We start from the raw sequence: 24,821 nt of genomic DNA on the forward strand, positions 1-24,821 counted from the left end.
ACCATCTATTCTTTTACTTTTAATATCTCAAAAAATCAAAGCTCTACTGTTATTCAAATATATTTCTTATATTAAGCAACATATATTTATTTAAAAATCACATAAAGATTTAAAATTATTATAATATACTTAAACAGAAGGAATTCTTTATTAAGATTAACAAAAATTCCTTTAAAATTATAAAATTATTTACTAGTTCTATTATATAATAATTAATATGTATTCAATATTAAATTTAAATTTCTAATACTATAGAATAAAGCTTTTTTTCATATAAATTTAAGCTTTTGCAGTAACTGTCTGTTCTTCGCTTGGCTTCGACTCGTTGCCTGTAAAAATGGACAATTATGTACATTGTTATGAGTAAGGTTGATTCAATCCCATGGATTTAAAGGGATCAGACAATAAATTGATGTACATCCCCCCTGATTATACATCAAATTACCCGTTTGTGGTTGAAACGTTTGGACACTCAACTTAATTAATCAACTAATCAAAATTTACTTAAGTCCCCAAAGTTGTTAAGCCAACAAATAAGAAAACGGTATTATAAAAGTTTGTGGACACGTGTAATAAACAGCCCAATGTTTCCTCCATCCATGGGTATACTGAGTAGCAGAGCTGAACAAGAACGTACCTATTCCAAGGCAGGGCAACTCACTAGCCAAAGCTTCTCTATACTTGGGGTGGGAGACGGCGAACACAAACGGGTTGATCACAGACGCTGTCTTGGCTAAATAGATAATAGTTAGTTATCGCATCGTATTATTTACAGCTTTCCGCAGATATTAAAATATGATTTTTCAGTTTGATGGAGAACCGGTTCTAATCCAGCAGATATAAACTGGTTTCAAAGCCGTACTGGAAAAAATATTTAAATCTTATTTTTCTAGTTGTGCAGCTATTTTATAATTTTTACGTCAATTGGTCATTTTGGCATTTATTGTATGTTACTAGCAGCTACGTCCCCAGAGGCCTCTAGTTTAAAGGTTTGCGAGGGGGAGTCAACTTCCCATTTTACATTATATTTTTTTTTTTTGGGGGGGGGAGATTATTTTTTTCTCAGGGGTGTTTTCTCTATGGAGGGTGAAAGTACCCGGTTCCAAAATATTTATAAATCTTTCCAGGACCTATGAGAAGCTTTACTGTAAAGGGAACCATTCTGTCCAGTGCAGTGGTTAGTCAGAAGATTCATAAACATCCTGTTACTTTATATAGGGACTAGCTGCTACGCCCCTAGAGGCACTTGAGGAGGGGTCAAATTTGATAACCCAATTTCTTATTTTAGATTTTAAAAGAAAAAGTCAAAAAAATTTTTTGGGGGGTGGAATACCCCCCCCCCCCATAATTTTTAATTTTAGTTAAAAAAAAATATTTTTTTTTTTTTTGGGGGGGGGGGTATTTTTCATTTATGGGGTGGTTGGGGGTGTCCCATCCCCCCATGAAAATAGTTATAAACCTTCCCGGGACCTATGAGAAGCTACCCTGTTAAGGAGAACCCGATCGGTTCAGCAGTTAGCAAGATCCTTCGGTACAGACACACAGACAAACAGATAAACATCCTGTTACTTTATGCAGAGATTATCAAAGTTGAAGTAGATATTATTGGTTAGCGCCTGTTTATCGGCCAAAGAACTCTTCAGAAACCTACCTAGAAAAGCTTTTAGCTGCGAGACCAGGGGCGTGACGAGACTCCTGTTACCAAACTATCTATCTATCTATAAGATACCTAGAAAAGCTGGTAGCTGCGACACCAGTAGCGTGACGAGGCTCCTGTTACCAAACTATCTATCTATCTATCTGCCAAAGCACTCTCCAGAAACCTACCTAGAAAAGCTGGTAGCTGCGACACCAGGGGCGTGACAAGGCTCCTGTTGCCAAACTGTCCAATCATAGTGATGGTAGCGTAGGGGGTCCAGATTGTAAACCAAAGCATGACATTTGTTATGGCAACCTAAAAATAAATGTCTTTTTAAAAGTGTAGTTTGTGGCTTCTCATTAGATCTTTTCATGAAAATACCCTTTCTCGAATTTCATTCTTCTGCTAACCTAAAAAGTTACTTTAGGGGCCTAGAAATACATGTACAAAATTTCAGCTCTTTATCTCTACTGGCGACCTAGCGCCAGGCATGTAAAATATCAACAGATAACGGTAGCACGGCGGTTTTAACAATATCTCAGTAATGTGCAGGTTTTAAGCTCTTCTGCATATTTCAATTTAAACACATAAGGCCAAAGATATTATATCCAAAAAATCTTTTGTCAAAGTCTACTCTACACCTAGCGCCAGTCAGTTTTCTAAAATCATGCATTTTATACCTGTGAAAAATGAAATCGCCAGCGCTAGGTGTAGAGTAGACTTTGACAAAAGATTTTTGGGATATCATATCTTAGGCCTTATGTGTTTAAGTTGAAATATGCAGAACACCTAAATTCACCTTCCAAGCCATTCTCTATGCATTTTAATTTTTTTTATGAAATAACGGGATTTCAAAACTGCCTTTTGAAAAGGCCTAAAAAATATCTTTTTTTGTCCCTTTTTTCACTGTTTATAGTTACAACTTATTAAGATATTATTCTCAGTTAAAAAAAAATTGGCGCTTCCAGCCCCAAAACCGGCAAAAACAGGCAGTTAAACTTCTGTACCCCTACTTAACCCCCTAACAGATCCCCCCTCTATCTCAGCTCCTGTTACAGATAGAGACGTAAAACTTTTTTCTGGTGGTTATGTGTATTTTTAGAGAAAATTACTTTTCTAGTCATAGCGGTCAGACCGCTCCTTATCCGCTTTTTAGCAGCCAGCCGCTAAATATTAAAACTGCTGTAGAGCAGCCAATTTTAAAGCTAAGAAAACCAAATTTTATGACAAACTATTATTTTTTATAATAAACAAATACCTTTTCTGACCATCGCCGAAAAACGACAAATAACGGAAACCGCCAATTTTGGCGGTAAAATGGCAGTTAGCGGCGCTAAATAATATTTTTATCTGTTTATAGTTACAATTTATTAAGATATTATTCTCAGTTAAAAAAAAATTGGCGCTTCCAGCACCAAAACCGGCAAAAATAGGCAGTTAAACTTCTGTACCCCTACTTAACCCCCTAACAGACCCCCCCCCCCCCACTATCTTGGCTCCTGTTACAGATAGAGACGTAATACTTTTTTCTGGTGGTTCATGTTTATTTTTAGAGAAAATTACTTTTTCTAGTCATAGCGGTCAGACCGCTCCTTATCCGCTTTTTAGCAGCCAGCCGCCAAATATTAAAACTGCTGTAGAGCAGCCAATTTTAAAGCTAAGAAAACCAAATTTTATGATGAACTATTATTTTTTATAACAAAAAAAATACCTTTTCTGACCATCGCCAAAAAACGACAAATAATGGAAACCGCCAATTTTGGCAGTAAAATGGCGGTTGGTGGTGCTAATTAATATTTTTATCTGTTTATGATCACAATAAAAGACTTCATACAAAAATTGGCTGATTAAGGTCCGGAAAGGGGCAACACAGTTAATTGTTGAAACTAATGTAATAGATTTTTATTTTAGTCAGATGCCAGACGCAGGCAATTAAATAAATTAAAATTTAGAAATAGGAAAGAATTCTTGCAAAACATAGCAAATTCTAGCAACACATAGCAAATTTTTGCAAAACATTGCAAATTATTGGAAATCTTAGCTTTTCTGTCCTTCACATAGCAAATTCTTGCAAAATATAGCAAATTCTTACAAAACATAGCAAATTCTTGCAAAACATAGCAAATTCTTGGAAAACTAAGCTTTACTGTCCTTTACATAGCTAATTCTTGCAAAACATAGCAAATTCTTACAAAACATAGCAAATTCTTGCAAAACATAGCAAATTCTTGCAAAACATAGCAAATTCTTGGAAAACTAAGCTTTACTGTCCTTTACATAGCTAATTCTTGCAAAACATAGCAAATTCTTACAAAACATAGCAAATTCTTGCAAAACGTAGCAAATTCTTGCAAAACATAACAAATTCTGGCAAAACATAGCAAATTCTTGCAAAACATAGCAAATTCTTACAAAACATACCAAATTCTTGCAAAACATAGCAAATTCTTGCAAAACATAGCAAATTCTTGCAAAACATAGCAAATTCTTACAAAACATAGCAAATTCTTGCAAACTCTTGCAAAACATAGCAAATTCTTGCAAACTCTTGCAAAACATAGCAAATTCTTGCAAATCATAGCAAATTCTTGCAAAACATAGCAAATTCTTGCAAAACATAGCAAATTCTTGGAAAACTAAGCTTTACTGTCCTTTTCATAGCTAATTCTTGCAAAACATAGCAAATTCTTACAAAACATAGCAAATTCTTTCAAAACATAGCAAATTCTTACAAAACATAGCAAATTCTTGCAAAACATAGCAAATTCTTACAAAACATAGCAAATTCTTGCAAATCATAGCAAATTCTTACAAAACATAGCAAATTCTTGGAAAACTTAGCTTTTCTCTCCTTCACATAGCTAATTCTTGCAAAACATAGCAAACTCTTACAAAACATAGCAAATTCTTACAAAACATAGCAAATTCTTACAAAACATAGCAATATATTGCAAAATATAGCAAATTCTTGCAATAAGGGTCCCAAACTCAAAAACGAAGTTTCAGCGCGATCCGACCACCGGTTCTTGAGATACGGTGACCTGGTGTCCTTGGTTCGAATCCTTAGTAAATTTGGCCACTTAGTCAAATTTTTGAAGAAAAAATACCCAGGTGACACCAAGCGTACCTACTGAGAGGACACCAGGTCGAAAATATTCTAAGTGTCAAAAAAATTTTTTCTTAGCCAAATTTACTAAGGATTCAAACCATTTCCCAAATCTTACTGTCGGTACCAAGTACCAGGTCACTGTATCTTGTGAACCGGTGGTCGGAATTTGCTATGTTTTGCGAGAATTTGCTATGTTTTGTAAGAATTTGCTATGTTTTTCAAGAATTTGCTATGTTTTGTAAGAATTTGCTATGTTTTGCAAGAATTAGCTATGTGAAGGACAGAAAAGCTAAGTTTTCCAAGAATTTGCTATGTTTTGCAAGAATTTGCTATGTGAAGGACAGAAAAGCTAAGTTTTCCAAAAATTTGCTATGTTTTGCAAGAATTTGCTATGTGAAGGACAGAAAAGCTAAGTTTTTTTAAGAATTTGCTATGTTTTGCAAGAATTTGCTATGTTTTGCAAGAATTTGCTATGTTTTGCAAGAATTTGCTATGATTTGTAAGAATTTACTATGTTTTGTAAGAATTTGCTATGTTTTGTAAGAATTTGCTATGTTTTGCAAGAATTTGCTATGTTTTGTAAAAATTTGCTATGTTTTGCAGGAATTTGCTATGTTTTGTAAGAATTTTCTATGTTTTGCAAGAATTTGCTATGTTTTGTAAGAATTTGCTATGTTTTGCAAGAATTAGCTATGTGAAGGACAAAAAAGCTAAGTTTTCCAAGAATTTGCTAAGTTTTGCAAAAATTTGCTATGTTTTGCAAAAATTTGCTATGTTTTGTAAGAATTTGCTATTTTTTGCAAGAATTTGCTATGTTTTGTAAGAATTTGCTATGTTTTGCAAGAATTAGCTATGTGAAGGACAGAAAAGTTAATTTTTCCAATATTTTGCTATGTGATGTACCAAAAACCAATTTTATGCAAGATTTTGCTATGTGAAGGATCAAAAAGCTAGGTTTTGTGAGGTGAAGGGAGGCTACTTATGTCCTCAATCTTGCAAAATCTTTGTTAAGGGAGGCATGTTATGCCCTTCATCTAACAAATTCTCACATAAGGAAGGCTATTTTTGTCCTTCCTAGGAAGGTGACTTCTGTCCTTATTTAGGAATGACTTTGTTTTCTTTCCATGATCCTAGAAATATTATCAATTTGTCTACAAAGAGTTAAAAACAAAATCAAAATATACAAATCTAATTATTAAAAACATCAAGATGATCTTTTCCATCCTATTACATATTAACTTTCTTATTTTCCTTTTCAAATGCAAGATGTATTTTCAAAATTTATCTGTTGATAGAAAGATTCTGGATCATGGACAGAAAACGAAGTTGCCAGTGATTCTTATGTGCTAGTATGCATAAAATGTCTTCTGATTTTAGTTGAAAGGTGGATACAATAAGTGAAGAACCTATTTTTATAGTATCTAACAAAAAAAAGTTTATAATCAGTGATAGTGAGAAAAATTGTGTCTATGGTTGTCTTTATATAAACTTTTGTAAAATATTTAATATTGATATAGTGTAAAAAATAATTGTAGTAATATTACCATTCTCCCCTTCAAGGACGTCCAATGTGTTTATTAGGCAGAGGGGGGGAAGGATATTTTATTAAGGGGGGATAACAGGATGTCTGTTTTTATGTCTCTCTGTACTGAAGGATCTCACTAACTGCTGAACTGATATGGTTCCCCATAACAGGGTAGCTTCTCTTAGGTCCTGGGAAGGTTTATAACTAATTTGGGGGAGGGTAACACCACCTTCCCAAGAACTTGAAAATCTAGGAATTAATCTGATTTGACACACAAAAAGTGTAGAAAAGTATGAATAAATATATATGATTGATCACATGGTACCTTCTGAATAAATTTTGACAAATAATATAAAAATGAGGGACAACAAAACTTATTTAGTTATAAAAAATAATAGTTCGTCATAAAATTTGGTTTTCTTAGATAAAAATATTAATTAGCGCCACCAACCGCCATTTTACTGCCAAAATTAGCGGTTTCAGTTATTTGTCGTTTTTTGGCGATGGTCAGAAAAGGTATTTTTTTGTTATAAAAAATAATAGTTCGTCATAAAATTTGGTTTTCTTAGCTTTAAAATTGGCTGCTCTACAGCAGTTTTAATATTTAGCGGCTGGCTGCTAAAAAGCGGATAAGGAGCGGTCTGACCGCTATGACTAGAAAAAGTAATTTTCTCTAAAAATAAACATGAACCACCAGAAAAAAGTATTACGTCTCTATCTGTAATAGGAGCCGAGATAGAGAGGGGGGGGTCTGTTAGGGGGTTAAGTAGGGGTACAGAAGTTTAACTGCCTGTTTTTGCCGGTTTTGGTGCTGGAAGCGCCAATTTTTTTTAACTGAGAATAATATCTTAATAAATTGTAACTATAAACAGATAAAAATATTATTTAGCGCCGCTAACTGCCATTTTACCGCCAAAATTGGCGGTTTCCGTTATTTGTCGTTTTTTGGTGATGGTCAGAAAAGTTATTTTTTTGATATAAAAAATAATAGTTTGTCATAAAATTTGGTTTTCTTAGCTTTAAAATTGGCTGCTCTACAGCAGTTTTAATATTTAGCGGCTGGCTGCTAAAAAGCGGATAAGGAGCGGTCTGACCGCTATGACTAGAAATGTAATTTTCTCTAAAAATACACATGACCACCAGAAAAAAGTTTTACGTCTCTATCTGTAACAGGAGCTGAGATAGAGGGGGGGTCTGTTAGGGGGTTAAGTAGGGGTACAGAAGTTTAACTGCCTGTTTTTGCCGGTTTTGGTGCTGGAAGCGCCAATTTTTTTTTAACTGAGAATAATATCTTAATAAGTTGTAACTATAAACAGTGAAAAAAGGGACAAAAAAAGATATTTTTTAGGCCTTTTCAAAAGGCAGTTTTGAAATCCCGTTATTTCATAAAAAAATTTAAAATTCATAGAGAATGGCTTGGAAGGTGAATTTAGGTGTTCTGCATATTTCAACTTAAACACATAAGGCCTAAGATATGATATCCCAAAAATCTTTTGTCAAAGTCTACTCTACACCTAGCGCTGGCGATTTCATTTTTCACAGGTATAAAATGCATGATTTTAGAAAACTGACTGGCGCTAGGTGTAGAGTAGACTTTGACAAAAGATTTTTTGGATATAATATCTTTGGCCTTATGTGTTTAAATTGAAATATGCAGAAGAGCTTAAAACCTGCACATTACTGAGATATTGTTAAAACCGCCGTGCTACCGTTATCTGTTGATATTTTACATGCCTGGCGCTAGGTCGCCAGTAGAGATAAAGAGCTGAAATTTTGTACATGTATTTCTAGGCCCCTAAAGTAACTTTTTAGGTTAGCAGAAGAATGAAATTCGAGAATGGGTATTTTCATGAAAAGATCTACTTCTCATTTTTCATTTATATTTCTCTCTCTCACTTTCTTTCTTTTGTCTTTATCTTTCGTTCTCTTTCTCTTTCCCTTTATCTCTCTTTATCTCTCTCTCTCTCTCTCTCTATCTATCTCTCTATCTATCTTTCTCTCTCTATTCTCTCTCTCTCTCTCTCTCTCTCTCTCTCTCTCTCTCTCTCTCTCTCTCTCTCTCTCTCTCTCTCTCTCTCTCTCTCTCTCTCTCTGTTTCTCTCTCTCTCTTATTCTTTCTCTTTATGTATCGAACACACTTTCTCTTTAACACTCTTTTTCTCTCTCTTTTTTCTCTCTCTTTATTCTTTCTCATTATTTATTTTCTTTTTATCTCCTTTTCTCCCTCTCTCTCTCGACGTTTAAGAAAGAAATTAAAAAATTATAGGTTTACATCTATCTATCTATCTTATGATCAAAATAACTTGGTGGATTTTTTTGTTGCTAAAATTGTGGTTCGCAGATTTTTCAAAGGGTAGTCAACTTTGGCGCCATTTTTAGCCATGAAGGAGGTCAGCTAGATCAAAATGGACGCCAGATTCGGAATCTCCAACCCCAAATTGTTGGAGAAAGTGGTCTTCAATATTTCATATAGGCCCTATGGGAGCTATAATATCCAAAACAATTTTTTGTGACGTTGAGGGTGGTCCTTTGGAAATTTTTCATGAATCAATGAAAAATTTTTTCAACCACCATTTTATGAACTTATATGAAAAATTTTTTTTACAAAGAAGTTGTATCAACTTTTTTGCTTTTTATTTAAGATAGCTAGCCGGTCCTTTCAGTAAGTAGTAGATGTAAAATTTTTCATAGAATTCAGATATGCAATCGGTTTTTTTTGTAGACCTTTTATTTTTTAAGTAATTTAAGTTTTTTTAAAAAATAATTAAGTCGGTTTTAAGGTACTAAAACGCAACAAAATAAAAGAAGAAAATGGCCAGTATGAACAAAAATAGTAAGATCTTTAATTTGACACCTTACTTTTAAAATTCTGTTGAGTAATTATTGAAAAAATCTATTTTTTTAACCTCGGTTTAATAAAAACTTTAGACCTAAATATTTTCTCAAACAGACATAAAAAATATGGGTTCATATATACCTTTAGAATCAGAAAAATATTACGAATCTATTCTAAGCAAAATTGAAAAAGTTTTATAAAACTATAATAAAAAAATAAGTTTATTTTAAGAATCATAATTTTCGGCTTTAAAGGGTTAGCTTAAACCAAACCTGAAAAAAACCTAAACAAAAGACAATGCAATGTAGCAGATATTTTTTAAACACAAGAAACAATAATGTATTTTTAACTGCATTGTTTTGAAGTTTATAAACAGACTGATGCATATTTGTTCATAATTTTTCATTCTTTACATGTTCTTTAATATCACTATATTTATTGTAGTATCTATTGTATATATTGTATGAACGTTCTCCTTTTTTTCTGGCAATTCTATAGGTTAATTTTATAGATTAAGCTTCCCGATTCGTCAATTTTTGCGATTTGTGATTGGCTAGTTTAGTAGTTACAATTCTTAAAATAACTTTTTTATTTTTTCTATTTTTTATTACAATTTTTTTTAACTTTTTCAATTTTGCTTAAAATGGATTCATATTATTTTTCTCATTCTAATGGTATATATGAACCCATATTTTTTATGTCTGTATGAGAAAATATTTAGGTTTAATGTTTTGATTAAACCGAGGTTAAAAAAATAGATTTTTTCAACAATTACTCAACAGAATTTTAAAAGTAAGGTGTCAAATTAAAGATCTTACTATTTTTGTTTATACTGGCTATTTTCTTCTTTTATTTTGTTGCGTTTTAGTACCTTAAAACCAACTTAATTATTTTTTAAAAAAACTTAAATTACTTAAAAAATAAGAGGTCTACAAAAAAACCGATTGCATATCTGAATTCTATGAAAAATTTTACATCTACTACTTACTGAAAGGACCGGCTAGCTATCTTAAATAAAAAGCAAAAAAGTTGATACAACTTCTTTGTGAAAAATTTTTCATAACAAAAAAGTTAGACCAAAAAATGAATTTTTCATCATTTTACAAATTTTTCAAATTTTTCTGTAAAAATTTTACAAAATCATTTTGAGGCTAAGTGTCAATAATCAAAAAAAAAAATTTTTCATCATTTTTCAAAAAAAAGTGTCAATAATTTGGACTTACCAAAAGATGTAAAATTTTTCACAAAATTTAGAAAAAAATTTTCAACTTCATTTTCAGGCTAAGTGTTAATAATTCGGACTTGTACAAAAAAGTGTCAATAATTCAAAAAGTGCAGGGCATTATAATAATGCAGAAACCAATGATCTTTTTTAGGAGGTGCTGTTATTATTAATTGAAAAGTACTATTTTCATTGCCCTCCCATTAAAAGGTATCATCTAAATGGTATCTACCCAGCTTTGTCTATCTGGATGGGTAATAATCTTTGTCTATCTGGGTAATAATGAATCTGTGAAAATATACAGAATGTTCGAAATTTGTGAAAAATTTTACAAAAAATGAACCATATTTATAGGTAAAAATTAGAAATATGAAAAATTTTACATAAAAATTTGAAAAATTTTACTGAATTTGATGAAAAGTTTTACATGAATTTATGAAAAACATGAAAAATTATGAAAAATTAGTGTCTTCAAAGTTGAAAAAATGTTTCACAAATTTATGAAATTTTTTTTCATAAAAAAAACGGAAAAAAAACAAGCGTTAGGTTTTGTGAAAATTTTTTTTATTCATAATTTATGAAAAACATATGAAAAATTTTTTTTACGTTTTTACTTATAACGCCTATGAAAAATTTTTCATAAATTCGTGAAAAACACCGTAAATAAGCATGAAAAAAATATCTGCTGTGTTATTAATTCAACAAATAAGAAAACGTTATTATATAACGTTGGGGACTAGTGTTTTAAAAAGCCCAATGTCCCCACCCTCCCTACAGGTTACCTTTGCAATCTTCATTTCAGCACTTTCAGCGTTTTGCTCAGTGCCTGACCTCAGCGAGTCCACGTTCATCTTCTTGGCCTGGGCTTTCAGTGCCCGCTCATGGGACACAACAGCTTTTACAATCTAAATAAGAAATGTAGTTCAAGAAAAAGTCACCAGGTGGCTTAACATAGGATTTTTTTGGGGCCTAGGCTTTCAATGCCACTCATGGGACACAACAGCTTTTACTATCTAAATAAGAAATATTGTTCATGAAAAAGTCACTAGGTGTCACTAATATAAAATTCTTCTTGGCCTGGGCTTTCAATGCCCGCTCATGTGACACAAAAGCTTTTACTATCTAAATAATGGATATTTTATTAAGTGGATGTTACACCATGTTTTTCATGTTATCCAATAAAGTAAAACTTGCAGTAGGCAAAATAACGATCTTCTCCTTCAATTTTTAGGTATCAGACAAACAACCCTTTGATTGCACGACCTTTGTCTGAGAAGTTCTAACTGTTCTGGTAATGAGTTGCGCCTGTTTAGGTAGAAGTATGTATATGATAACACAGAGTGGGAAACAATAGTTGATAATAAACATAACTTACCCCACTGTAGAAGTAGATGATAACACAGAAAGGAAACAATAGTTGATAATAAACATAACTTACCCCACTGTAGAAGTATATGATAACACAGAGTGGGAAACAATAGTTGATAATAAACATAACTTACCCCACTGTAGAAGTATATGATAACACAGAGTGGGAAACAATAGTTGATAATAAACATAACTTACCCCACTGTAGAAGTGTATGATAACACAGAGAGGGAAACAATAGTTGATAATAAACATAACTTACCCCACTGTAGAAGTATATGATAACACAGAGAGGAAAACAATAGTTGATAATAAACATAACTTACCCCACTGTAGAAGTATATGATAACACAGAGAGGAAAACAATAGTTGATAATAAACATAACTTACCCCACTGTAGAAGTATATGATAACACAGAGTGGGAAACAATAGTTGATAATAAACATAACTTACCCCACTGTAGAAGTATATGATAACACAGAGTGGGAAACAATAGTTGATAATAAACATAACTTACCCCACTGTAGAAGTAGATGATAACGCAGAGAGGAAAACAATAGTTGATAATAAACATAACTTACCCCACTGTAGAAGTATATGATAACACAGAGTGGGAAACAATAATTGATAATAAACATAACTTACCCCACTGTAGAAGTAGATGATAACACAGAGTGGAAAACAATAGTTGATAATAAACATAACTTACCCCACTGTAGAAGTGTATGATAACACAGAGAGGAAAACAATAATTGATAATAAACATAACTTACCCCACTGTAGAAGTATATGGTAACACAGAGTGGGAAACAATAGTTGATAATAAACATAACTTACCCCACTGTAGAAGTATATGATAACACAGAGAGGGAAACAATAGTTGATAATAAACATAACTTACCCCACTGTAGAAGTATATGATAACACAGAGTGGGAAACAATAGTTGATAATAAACATAACTTACCCCACTGTAGAAGTATATGATAACACAGAGTGGGAAACAATAATTGATAATAAACATAACTTACCCCACTGTAGAAGTATATGATAACACAGAGTTGGAAACAATAGTTGATAATAAACATAACTTACCCCACTGTAGAAGTAGATGATAACACAGAGTGGAAAACAATAGTTGATAATAAACATAACTTACCCCACTGTAGAAGTATATGATAACACAGAGAGGGAAACAATAGTTGATAATAAACATAACTTACCCCACTGTAGAAGTATATGATAACACAGAGTGGGAAACAATAGTTGATAATAAACATAACTTACCCCACTGTAGAAGTATATGATAACACAGAGAGGGAAACAATAGTTGACAATGAAGGCCCAGAGCATGAAGCTTTTGTGATTCCAATCCTGAAACAAGAAGCTCTTTATAGTGCCTATAAAAAAATGACCATATACAATACAAATAACTAATAATAGGCCAATGCAAAGACTAAATTACCAATAGCAGGCCAGTATACATTTAATTGACGAATGAAAGGCCAATACACAGACTAAATTACTAATGGCAGGCCAGTACATATTTTAATTGACCAATGATATGACGTCATTTTGTGTAGGCACTATAAAAAGACAAACAAGGATGGCAACATCCATAAAAATTCTAATGGTAAGGAAATCGATCATTAACATTAGTAGAATGTCAGAACTTGTTGTTCTAGAAATCATTTTTAAACATGAAGCAATAGGACAAACACTTGGAGAGTTAATAAACAGAACATTAATTTCTGAGTCTAAACGAAATTGTACAAAAATTTGTTGCAAAATTGCGTAAGTATAGGATACATTAAAAAATACCTTCATTTTGTGGATTTGATTATAATACTTTACCTTGCTGTCCTTAGAATCATATTCACCGACGTATATCTAGACGAACATACAGAACCTAGTTATAACCAGCTGCGCTGCTAGAACTACTCCATACTTACGTCCTTCAAGTAATCATAGGTGCAAGTGACAAGAACACCCTCTGATGCATAGCCACCCCAGCCAAAGAAAGGGGGAATAGAGATGGCAACCACGTACACCCAAATAAACAGCAGAATAATGGCAGCCTGAATAAATATAAATAGATGACTGGGATCTAGATGCATTTCATGGTAAAATGTTCCTGGTAACGATTATACCCAACAAGGATAACAACATCCATAAAAGCGAAGCACTGAAACGGTAGGACGTACAAACGGACATTAACACTTGTATAGTATCAGAACTGAATAATCAGAATATAAATATATAAGAATCGAAGCAAAATTATAAGTAAATTTGTTGAAAAACTGCTTGATACAGAATGTTTTGTTTATAGACATACTTACATTTTTAAACCTTGATTATAGAGATGCTTCGCTTATAATATTGTACTTTGTTGTCCTAGGAATCAGTATTCAAAACATCAGATCAATCGGATAATTTTATCTAATACAAATTTTGTTGTTAAAAAATTTGAAAATCAACATGTTTAGAATGGGCGTACGGACATTTTAGTAACGATTATAGAGTTGCTACGCTTTCTAAATCGTACCTAAATACTGCAGGAATCACCCTTCAAAGTTTGAAATCGATATGACAATTCTAACATGTCTAAATTAACGAAAAAGCTAAATGTTACAGACGTATGGACGGACTAATCATAGAAAAGCTTTGCTTTTAAAAACCTAAAAAGGTTAAAGGCTGCTGGCTGACAAACTAAACATACATGTCATACCCACACACTGATTTAAGCGGCATAAAATTTAAGCGGGCATAATCTATACATTTCACTGTCAGGCCTTTAGCAGCCTTAAAAGTTCAGAGATTTTTGGAGATAATCGTTACCAGAGGTGGATTCTTAAAAAAAATTTGCTCCACTAACCGCTTAGTGGGGCAAAATTGTTTTTGTGAAAAATCCTCCAAAATCATATAAAAAATCTACAAAAATTAAATAAAATCTTATGTTCAAAACCCTTCTATGATTTTGTTTATTTTTTGTAGATTTTTAATGTGATTTTGGTGGATTTTTCACGAAAACAATTTTGCCCTACTAAGCGATTAATGGGGCAAACTTTTTTAAGAATCCACCTCAGGAATATTTCATCATGAACTAAATCCGATGATTGTAAAAAAGGCCACTTTTGGTTATTTAAAAAAAAATTAATTAATGAAATCATGACTCTTTTTTTTATAAAAATGTAAGATTACTATGACATACTAATCAAAAGACAAACTTTTATTAAAGCCACGGACTATAAATTGATGTACATTACATCCCCAAATACTATAAATAAAAGTTTTGAAACCTAAGGTTTGAAAGTCCATACAAGTTTAAATAATAGTTTCCAAAGACGATCAATGAGATATTTTGTTTCAAAAATTTGGGTACTACAATACATACCTTTCCAGCAGTGATCTTAGTTCCAGAGAAGCCTTTGACAATAACATTATATCTGTCGTAGCCAATAACCACCATGGTAACAATGGCGCTCACTCCAAATATGTTTCCAAGGCACGCATATAACTTACACGCTGAAACAAAACATATAAATTACTAGCGGCTGCCTCCCCCACCCCTCTAGCCTCAAGGAGAACTGACCAGAAAAACATTGCCACTTTAAGTTATAGGATAGCACATACATACAGTTACAGAATCAAAAATAAACATATAAGTGAGGCAGGTTAACTTTTTCAATTTAAACTTTTTCAATTAGTCATATTACACATTTTAAAAGTTCTATCGATTATTTTGAAGAAGCTAGTGCCTAAAAAAATGACGTCATATAATACAAATAACTAATGAAAGTCCAGTATACATTTATATTGACCAATGGTAAAATGTATACACAGGCCCATCATTGGTCATTTGAACTGCATGAATTTGAAACTAGGGGAGGGGGGGGGGGCGTGAGGGTTAGATATTTTAGCTTACTTCCTATAAAAGAGAAAAATGTACCTCATGGATTAAATTTACATGTTTTTTTGTGAAAGGGATTGTTGTATTGAGTATTACCAATGATAATCCACCCCTTCCCACCTGTGGACGTCCTAACAAACCCTAACCATAAAAAAGCTTTGCCTCAAAATGTATTATTACAAAATAGTTTTCTATTGTACAATTATAAGTTTAAACTGCTTTTAATCTAATTTTACATTTTTAAATTCGTATAGAACTGACGATACATGATTTTTCAGGTTGGCTTAGAACCGGTTCTTATACTGTATATTAATCAGTTTCGAAGCCATACTGAAAAAAAAGACTTACCAAAAGCTCCATAAGGCCAAACAGGACTCATAAAAATTCCTACTCCAACTGGAAAACCCTGCAAATATCATAATTTTCTCGACAAGAATTGGTTTTAGGCTATATTATTTATAAATCTAAGACTATTTTCTGCACCCCAAATAAGAAAAGTTATTCTGTGGGCAGAGTTACATATAACTCATGTCCCCTCTATTCTTTTACCTTAATCTTAAGATTGTTTACGTTCTCAACAAAATATATGCGCATATAATAAAAATGTAAATTTAAAATGAGATTTGAAAATATTATAATAAAATTAATGTTAAAATGTTTGAATTTATGTTAATCAGATTAAAGTTTATACAGCGATAATAATTATATTCATAACAAGCGCAGCAATGATAAGCTAAAAATCGTTTTGTCAATAAATTACTAAATATGTAGGCTTTTTAAATTATGTTAAACTTTAATGGATATATTATTATTTGGATCCCACACAAGATTTTCATGTTCTCTAATAAAGTGAAACTTGCAGCGGGCTAAAATAACGAGATTTCCCCCTTCCTATTGGATGAACGAACTAAACATGTATATCCCCAATGTTTATAAACAAAATTACCCCTTCTGTAGATTGCAATAAGTTGTGGAAACGTTTGGACACTCAACTTTATGAAACAACTAATCAAAAATCAATAAAAAGTCTCGAAAGTTGTTAAGCCAACGAATAAAAAAACGTTATTATAAAACTCTGAGGACTAGTGTAATCATCACACACAAAAAAACATAACATTCTGAGACGTATAGACATACAAAAACTAGCTATAGAGTAGCTACGCTGCGTTACAAATAATAATCTTATTGTAATATGTAAGTTTTCTTACAATACATAATTTTACATAATAGTTTTACAATGTATATACCAACATTTGGCTGCGTCCCTCTAGAGGCCTCTAGGGGCACTTGATGGGAAAATGGGCGAGGAGGGGATGTCGGGCCCCCAAGGAAAAAGATACAACATTTTTGGGAAGGTGATATATTTTTCTAGGGACGATTTTCTTGGGAGGGTAGCGGCTACTTCCTCCAAAATAGTTACAAACCTTCCCCAGACCTATACAAAGCTTTATTGTATAGGATAACCATATCGTAAGAGGTTAGCGAGATCCTTTGCTACACACACACACACACACACATAGACAAACATCCTGTCACTTTTAAGGAGTGGGGAGGTTAATATATCTATTATGGGAGTTGGTGTCACCAAACCTCCTACCCCCTTTCCCATCCTTGAAAAGTATAAAAATCCAGTGATCTAAAGGGATAAGACAATGGCCGATAAATTGATGCACATCCCTAATTATTATACACAAAATAACCCCTTCTATAGATTAAAATTAGTGGATGTTGGACAATCAACTTAAAGGAACCAACCAATCAAATTCAAAATAGCCCCCAAAGTTATTATAAAGAAAAAAACTTTGGGGACTTACCTGGGTTAACATCATGCCAAAGTCAGAAAAAGCCAGGTTAACTATGAACATATTCGTCGGGCTCCGTAGCTTTTTACACTAAAAATATGATTTACTTTGAACATATTCGTCGGGCTCCGTAGCTTTTTACACTGAAAAAAGCCAGATTAACTATGAAAATATTCGTCGGGCACCGTAGCTTTTTACATTGAAAAAAGCCAGATTAACTATGAACATATTCGTCGGGCTCTGTAGCTTTTTACACTGAAAAATATGATTTACTTTGAACATATTCGTCGGGCACCGTAGCTTTTTACACTAAAAATAGGATTATTTTTACGAAAAAAAATGTTTATATAAATCACTATTCCCATATAAACGATTCCTTAAATAGTGGATGTAAATATTCATTCCATTGCAAAAAACGCGATCTTTGGTTTGTTTAAATGTCCATTTATTTAGCATTTTTCAAGAATGTCAAGCGTGGGAAAATTTTTAGAATGTGGGAACCATTTATTTTGATTTAAATGGTACATATGATTTTCATTTAAATTCATTTTTTGGACCCGTGAGAAAATTTTTTAACGTTAGAACCATTTAATTTTCATTGAATTTCATTTTTTGGAAGTGTGGGAAAAAACGTGAGAAAAAATATGTTTTAGTATAAAGAAATGTTCTATCAGTTTCAAACCTTTTTCATTCGATAGATCATACTGACTTTGGAAAAACTGTCAGACCGATTTTAGAAATTCAATCTGTGAAAAAAGATATTAAAGTTTTAATTTTTTGTTTTGAAAATATTATTTTACATGTATTGACGCCATCTTGGATTATGATAATTTTTTTTGTTAGAAGATTTTTTTTCTAAAATATTTTTAAAAAATTAACTTTTTACAATAAAAAAATCTTTGAACTTAAATTGACCAATAATTCAAAGATTTTTTCTCTTTGATTTGGAAAATTTTTTATGATTTTTATTTTTAATGTCAAATAAAAACACAACAGTGAAAAAAATGAAAATTAAATGAAAAAACATTTTATGATTTTATTCATGAAATTATTTGCTAACATCACCTTTTTGTTGCAATAGAATGTTATTTAAGCAAACAAAATTTAGCATAAATGGATATTTAAATCCCAAGGTATTAAATGATGAGCTAACGCTCGATCATTTAATACCTTGGGATTTAAATATCCATTTATGCTAAATTTTGTTTGCTTAAATAACTCATTTATTTCCCCGGTATGATCATTTATATCCCTGGTATCAATTTTAGAAGATTTTTAATTTTTTTGGAAGATTTTAGAATTTTTATTAATTACTAAAAGAAAGAAAAATAATACCAGGGAAATAAATGAAATTTAAAAACCAAAATTAAACTACATTTTAGCATAAAAATGAGTTTTTGTTTAAATGAGAATGATATTCCTATCCAATTTTTGGTTAGGAATGAATATTTTTTACCTGAGGGAATAAATGATGAACCGATAGGTCATCATTTATTCCCGATAGGTCATCATTTATTCACGAGAATATATCTTCATGTCTTATAATAGTGTACCCCATTTCTCTTACTCTGTGGATATTATCTTTCTATGTATTATAATTTGATTTGTGAAAGATTTAGATATCATTAAAATTTTGAAAATCGTAAAAATACCAAAGATGTGTGAAATTCAGCGGCTAATATGCTACATTAAAACAGTCGGACTGTGTCATAGATGGTATTTACTAAAATATGCTCCCCTAATGATAGGAATGTAGACAAGAAAAATCAGAGGTCTAGCTTTAATAGCTATCAAAGTTAATCCCATTTCCCAAAGAGCATTACAGACTGACTGACGAACAGCCAAATTGAATTATAGAGTAGCTTTTATCATATAATAAGCAGCTGTCTATAGTGCCCTTGCAAAATGGGGATAGATGTCACTGCTTTTGGCCTCCCTATTCTATTGAAATACCCAATACCCCTTCTCTTTTCTAGGGGGTGTCTTTCCCCCTTAATTTTCAATTTCCCTCTACTATGGCGTCAATAAAATAGGTATGCCAAAAGCTCTGACATCTATCCCCATTTTCCTAGGGCACTAAACACAGCTACTTATAATTACCTTTAGAAAAATATACATGACTAGACCGTTTCCAAAGACACTAAGAGCAGTCAAAAACAAGTAACAAATTCCTCCAAGATGCGCAACAAAAGGATGCTGAAAAAAAGTATAATATCAGAAAAAATGTATAAAATCATTACTGTATATAATTTATTGTTATTTTAAAAGGTCAAATAGTTTTCCAGCATGACTTCGAAACCGATTATCATTCGCTGGATTGGAATCGATAACAACTCAAACTAAAAAGCATGTATCGTTTCGTATTATACACAATATTCCACGAATAATAAAATAAAAAGTATACAAATAATTCTTGTTTAGTTGGCCCCGTACTAAATATTAGACGCTTTGTTTAAGTTTTTAACATCGTTGGATAATGTTTAAATTATAGCATAAAATGGCCTAAAGTCTTACCTGTGGGGGAAACTGGCCCCAGTGGGGATCCACCACCTCCTTCAACTCCTCTGGTAGCCCATCCAACATTGAAGCTCCTAGTAAAAAGTAAAAAAACTTTCGGATATAATAGATGTATTTAATACAAAGAAGAAGAATGTATGTCCATTCGTCTGATGCCTAAGATCTCGGTAACTGCTGAATTGAATGGGCTTTCTTCTTCGGGGAATATACCTACTGGTCCTGTGTTGGTTTTAATCTATTCTTGGGTGGTGGGACACCCACACCCCCAAAAACAGGAAATATCTCTTCCTCAAAATAATTTTTAATGTTGGGAAAATTCTTTTCCTCTGTAGGGACGAGGCCCAAAAAAGCTAACGGCATAGAAATTTTTAAATCATTGAAATAAGGAAAAATTAAAAAATAGGGATAAAATAAGAATTAAACAGTAAATGAGTATAAAGGAAAAAATATTAATGAAAATCGCCAATGAGTTCTATAAAATATAAATTTTATCTACCGCAAGATTTAGAAAATTTTTAGAAATATTTAAAGTTTAAATATTTCAAACGCTTTGTTGATATCAAAGTGAAACAAATGAATAAAAATGCAATATTAAATTTTTTGAAATGTTTATGAATTTAAAACAAATTAAATTAAGTACATTTAAGACCATAATAAGCACTCTAAAAAAGCTAACATCTTTAAGGATCAATTAATAACAGCAAAATCAAGTTTTTTAATGATTTTCTAAAGTATATGAATGAAACTAGTTTGACAATGTTACCTTCTTTATAATGGAGAGCATAATATCTGTCCAAATAAAAGTTCTCCTCCATTGCTTCATTAGATCCAAATCTGTTATACCCCATGGCTCTAAAAATATCAAAATTGAAATTTTTACCTTTAAATTCTGCTAAAACGAAAGCAAGTTAAAAAAATCTAAATAGATGATAGAACTTGAATTTAGATGTAATCTTTCTAGCTTCCTAATTTATGATGGAGTGATAGCTTATCATTTATTGGAATAAAACATTGAGTGATAACTCATTGTGAAAGGGAATTAATGATGGAAAAATGGCTGATTGTAAAAGGGAATAAATGATGGAGTGATAGCTCATCATAAAGCAAATCAATGATGCATTATTAGCGTGACATTTATATAAATAATGATAGCTTATTTTCAAGAGAAAAAAATGATGGAATGTTAGCTCTAAAACGACAACTAATCTTATAACAATATGCTTAGAGTCTTTTAAATAATTGTTAGTATAAAATGAGTTATTTACAAAAACTAAATATAGCTTAAATTAAGATTTACATTCCAAGGTATTAAATTAATTCCCCTGCTCAAATATTTTTCCCATGTTAAAAAACCGAAATTAATTGACCATTAAATCAAAAAAAAGTACAAAAAAATTTACCATGATAACAAAATGATCAATTAAATTTTAATTTGTAAATAAAAAAATCCCCGAAGCTCAAAAATGAATATTAACTTACACACAGGTTTTTTTTCAATGAAATTGGACTTGACTTTACCTGTGTTACCTGTCTGTGGACCCGCAAGTGAATGGTGGAAACTGAAGACTTTACTCCGAATTAAAAAGAATTATGCATGCAAATATGTTTATATAACAAACACAGTATATGTAACTTCTGGTTTCACCGCATTACAGCTAAATTGCTATCTTGGCGTGAAGTGTAATGCTTCTTTTAAATTTGAAATAACCGAAGCTCTTACAGTGCCTTTAAAGAAGGGTACTAAAAGGATAATACTTCGGTCGAAAGTTTTTTATTTATTTCTTTTTATAGGCACTGTAAAGAGCTTGGAAATAAACGTTATAGGAAAAGTGAAAATAAAAATGGTTTTAATGCTCTTTGGGTAAAGTAAAAGACTATTTCTTTCCTTAAAAAGGTTTAACTAGAATAAAAACTGCTTTTGAGGATGAAATAAACAAAAAACTATTTTAAGAACATCCCCCCTTCCCTTTACATAATTTAGCCTAAAATAATCCTAAGCAAATTCATTTTTCCCCAAAAAGTTCGTGAAATTGATCTACATTGCAGGGACACCGAGGGGGTTTAATTTTTAATCCTTGGCTTAAACCTTCCTTTTGTAAATATGGTTTACTTCCTGCACTTACTCCCTACAATTATCTATCTATCTATCACTCTCTTTCTCTCTCTATCTCTCTATCACTCTCTCTTTCTCTCTCTCTCTCTCTTTCTCTCTCTCTCTCTCTCTTTTTCTCTCTCTTTCTCTCTGTCTCTCTCTCTGTCTCTCTCTCTCTCTCTCTCTCTCTCTCTTTCTTTAATTCTAAATCTATTTGACACCAGGGAGGGAAGGGAAATTTGGCTATGTATTATATAGTGGGTCGATTTCACATAAGTAGACATTGGCAAGGGTTACTAGGTCAGTATAAAACCCTGTGAAACTTGAAAGAGGATTTTTAATCCAAAATCAACAGGCGCGTGGGGGGTATAAAATCTGCCCATTCCCTTATAAAACCAAAAATTGAAATTCCTTCAAACACAGGCATGTTGCATATCAAAATGACCGCATTTAAATGCTGATTACAAATCTGAAAACCGGGTTGAAAAATTTTGATTCAGTCTGAAATGATTTTCAAATAACCTACCAAAATAAACAATTTTGACTAAATCAGCTGTTTTTAGGTACTTTTTTAGGACCAATATTTTTCAAAATGGTTTTCAGATTCGTAATCATCATTTCAATGCGGTCATTTTGATATGAAACATGCCTGTTTTATAGTTTTATGATTAAATTTTCTCATTTGTTGATTTAACAACGTTATGAAATTTTATTGGATAGTGATTAATTGGTTCATTAAGTTTCAACCACAAACTGTAATCTACAGAAGGGATAATTTTGTGTATCAACATTGGGGATGTTCATTAATTTATTGGCCATTGTCTTATCCCTTTAGATACCTGATTAAACACTCTCTTTTTTTAGTTTAGATTGTGGCTTCTCATTTTTCATTTATATTTCTCTCTTTCATTTATATTTCTTATTTTTCATTTCTCTCACTCTTTCTTTTTTTCATTCTCTTTCCTTTTTCTACTATCTTTCTTTTCTTCTTTTTTATTTCTCTTTTTCCCTCCTAGCTTCGCCTAAAAGTTTATTTTTTCTCTCTCTTTATATTTTTCACCCTTTTTTCATCTCTTTATCTATCTTTTTTTTCTTTCTCTTTATCTTCATCGCCTGAAAGCCATAAAAAGACGACTTCTTAGCATAACCACTGCATCCCACAGCTATATTTAAAAAGGGGCCTTAATCCAAAGGGATAATAATCTCACTTTACCTAACCTAATCCAAACGAAGAATTACAAGGCATTCTAAAATTGAGAAATCCTCCACATTTCATTAACGGGAGCTTTTGTCCTTTTTCATCAGAGCATTACCCCAATATGGGCTGGAAAGCCCTACATTTTTAATTCTTAAAATGAAAAAAATAATCTTCATTTTTTTTTTTGGGGGGGGGGAAGTAGAATCGAAAATAAATAGTACTAGGCCATCACAAGATCAGTAAGAATATTCACCGAAAAACAAAATCTAGTTCAGAGTTCACCAAGATCTTTTTCTATGCAGGCAAACAACTTTGTAATGTACGTTATCAAAAGCGTCACACTAGCAGCTAGGTTAAGATTCGCAGCTAATATTCTGCAGCTATTTGACGACAAAGCGAAGCCATCCAAATCAACGGCAGATTCACATTTTCCTATTTAGAACTGTTCTCGAAGACGACATTCCAACAAATCTCGTTTACAGTATCATCGCGAATTTGTAGCTTCTATTTATGTTATCGTTTCCACCATAATTTAAGATAATTTTCCATTGCATAACAGGAATCTATAGGGTTAAGACAATCGCCGATAAACTGATGTATATCTCCAATGATGATCCAGAAACACAGAGCTTAATTAACCAACCAATTAAAATTAAGCAAATAAAAGTTATTATAAAATTTGGGGATTGCCTTTCATTATTTGAATTTTTAAAAGCATTTCTATAATTAGGGTCGGTCCGTCCGTACGTCCGTCCGTCCGTAAACGGATAGCTTTTTCGTTAATTTAGGCATGTTAGAACTGTCCTATCGATTTCAAATTTTGCATGGTGATTCTTTTAGTAGTTAGGTACGATTTAGAAATCGTAGCAATTCTATAATCATTACCAAAATGTCCGTACGTCCATTTTAAACATGTAGATTTATTTTACTTTTTTAACAACAAATTTTTATGTGATTTAATAATCCGATTGATCTGATTTTTGGTATATTGATTCCTTGGACAACAAAGTATATTGTTATAAGCGAAGCAACTCTATAATCAAGTCCTAAAACAGTAAGTATGTCCGTAAACATTATCCCGTATAATGCAGTTTTTCAACAAATTTACTTACAATTTTGCTTCTACTCTTATACATTTATATTCTGATTATTCAGTTTTGACACTATAAGTGTTAATGTCCGTTTGTCCTACCGTTTTAGTGCTTCGCTTTTATGGATGTTGTCATCCTTGTTTATTATTTGTTTATCAAATGCTTTGTCTAGGTCTCACTGACAATAACCGAAGCGTAGATCAGTCTGCAACGGATAGCTCGTAAGAATCGTTCTATCGGTTTCATACTTTGCATGATTTCTGTAACTGATTTATTTATGTTTTGAAACTTTTTATTTCTAAAATAATGTTGTCTTTTTATTCAGTGTTTGATTCCTGCTATGATAAAGTATAATGTTATAAGCAAAACATCTCTTATAAAAAACGGTTCTCAGCCCTACCAAAAAATCATGCATAGCATCGCATTACAAACATCTTTCCAGGCATATTAAAATAAAAAATCATAAACTGGAAAGCTGTATATGATACGATGTCATAAATGATTCATAATTTT

The 24,821-nt window shown here is 31.9% G+C and overlaps 1 protein-coding gene across 2 annotated transcripts; it reads right to left on the reverse strand.

The window, feature by feature from the left end:
* Positions 1 to 44: 44 nt before the first annotated feature.
* Positions 45 to 21,901, reverse strand: LOC145327170 (compound eye opsin BCRH2-like). Of its 2 annotated transcripts, none has more exons than XM_080170739.1 (13): positions 21,446 to 21,901; positions 20,691 to 20,779; positions 19,925 to 20,001; positions 19,511 to 19,606; positions 17,423 to 17,500; positions 15,957 to 16,014; positions 15,093 to 15,223; positions 13,651 to 13,776; positions 12,986 to 13,072; positions 11,114 to 11,236; positions 1,828 to 1,954; positions 638 to 733; positions 45 to 329 (listed from the first exon to the last, which is right to left on the reverse strand). In XM_080170739.1, exons 2-13 carry the CDS (start codon positions 20,773 to 20,775, stop codon positions 280 to 282), a joined length of 1,134 nt encoding a protein of 377 aa, XP_080026865.1. In that variant the 5' UTR covers positions 20,776 to 20,779; positions 21,446 to 21,901; the 3' UTR covers positions 45 to 279. The 2 variants fall into 2 exon arrangements, with proteins under 2 accessions (XP_080026865.1, XP_080026866.1); XM_080170740.1 differs by having other exon boundaries at positions 21,455 to 21,507.
* Positions 21,902 to 24,821: the final 2,920 nt, after the last annotated feature.

Source organism: Acartia tonsa, chromosome 8, assembly GCF_053477335.1.
Source record: "Acartia tonsa isolate MP-2025a chromosome 8, ASM5347733v1, whole genome shotgun sequence".
Lineage (NCBI taxonomy): Eukaryota > Metazoa > Arthropoda > Copepoda > Calanoida > Acartiidae > Acartia > Acartia tonsa.

Coding starts and splice junctions, on each gene's coding strand:
- LOC145327170 (XM_080170739.1), bottom strand. CDS start 20,775: ATGGGGTATAACAGATTTGGATCTAATGAAGCAATGGAGGAGAACTTT. Junction 20,002..20,690: donor TGCTCTCCATTATAAAGAAG/GTAACATTGTCA, acceptor ACTTTTTACTAG/GAGCTTCAATGTTGGATGGG. Junction 330..637: donor GTTGCCCTGCCTTGGAATAG/GTACGTTCTTGT, acceptor CCATTTTTACAG/GCAACGAGTCGAAGCCAAGC.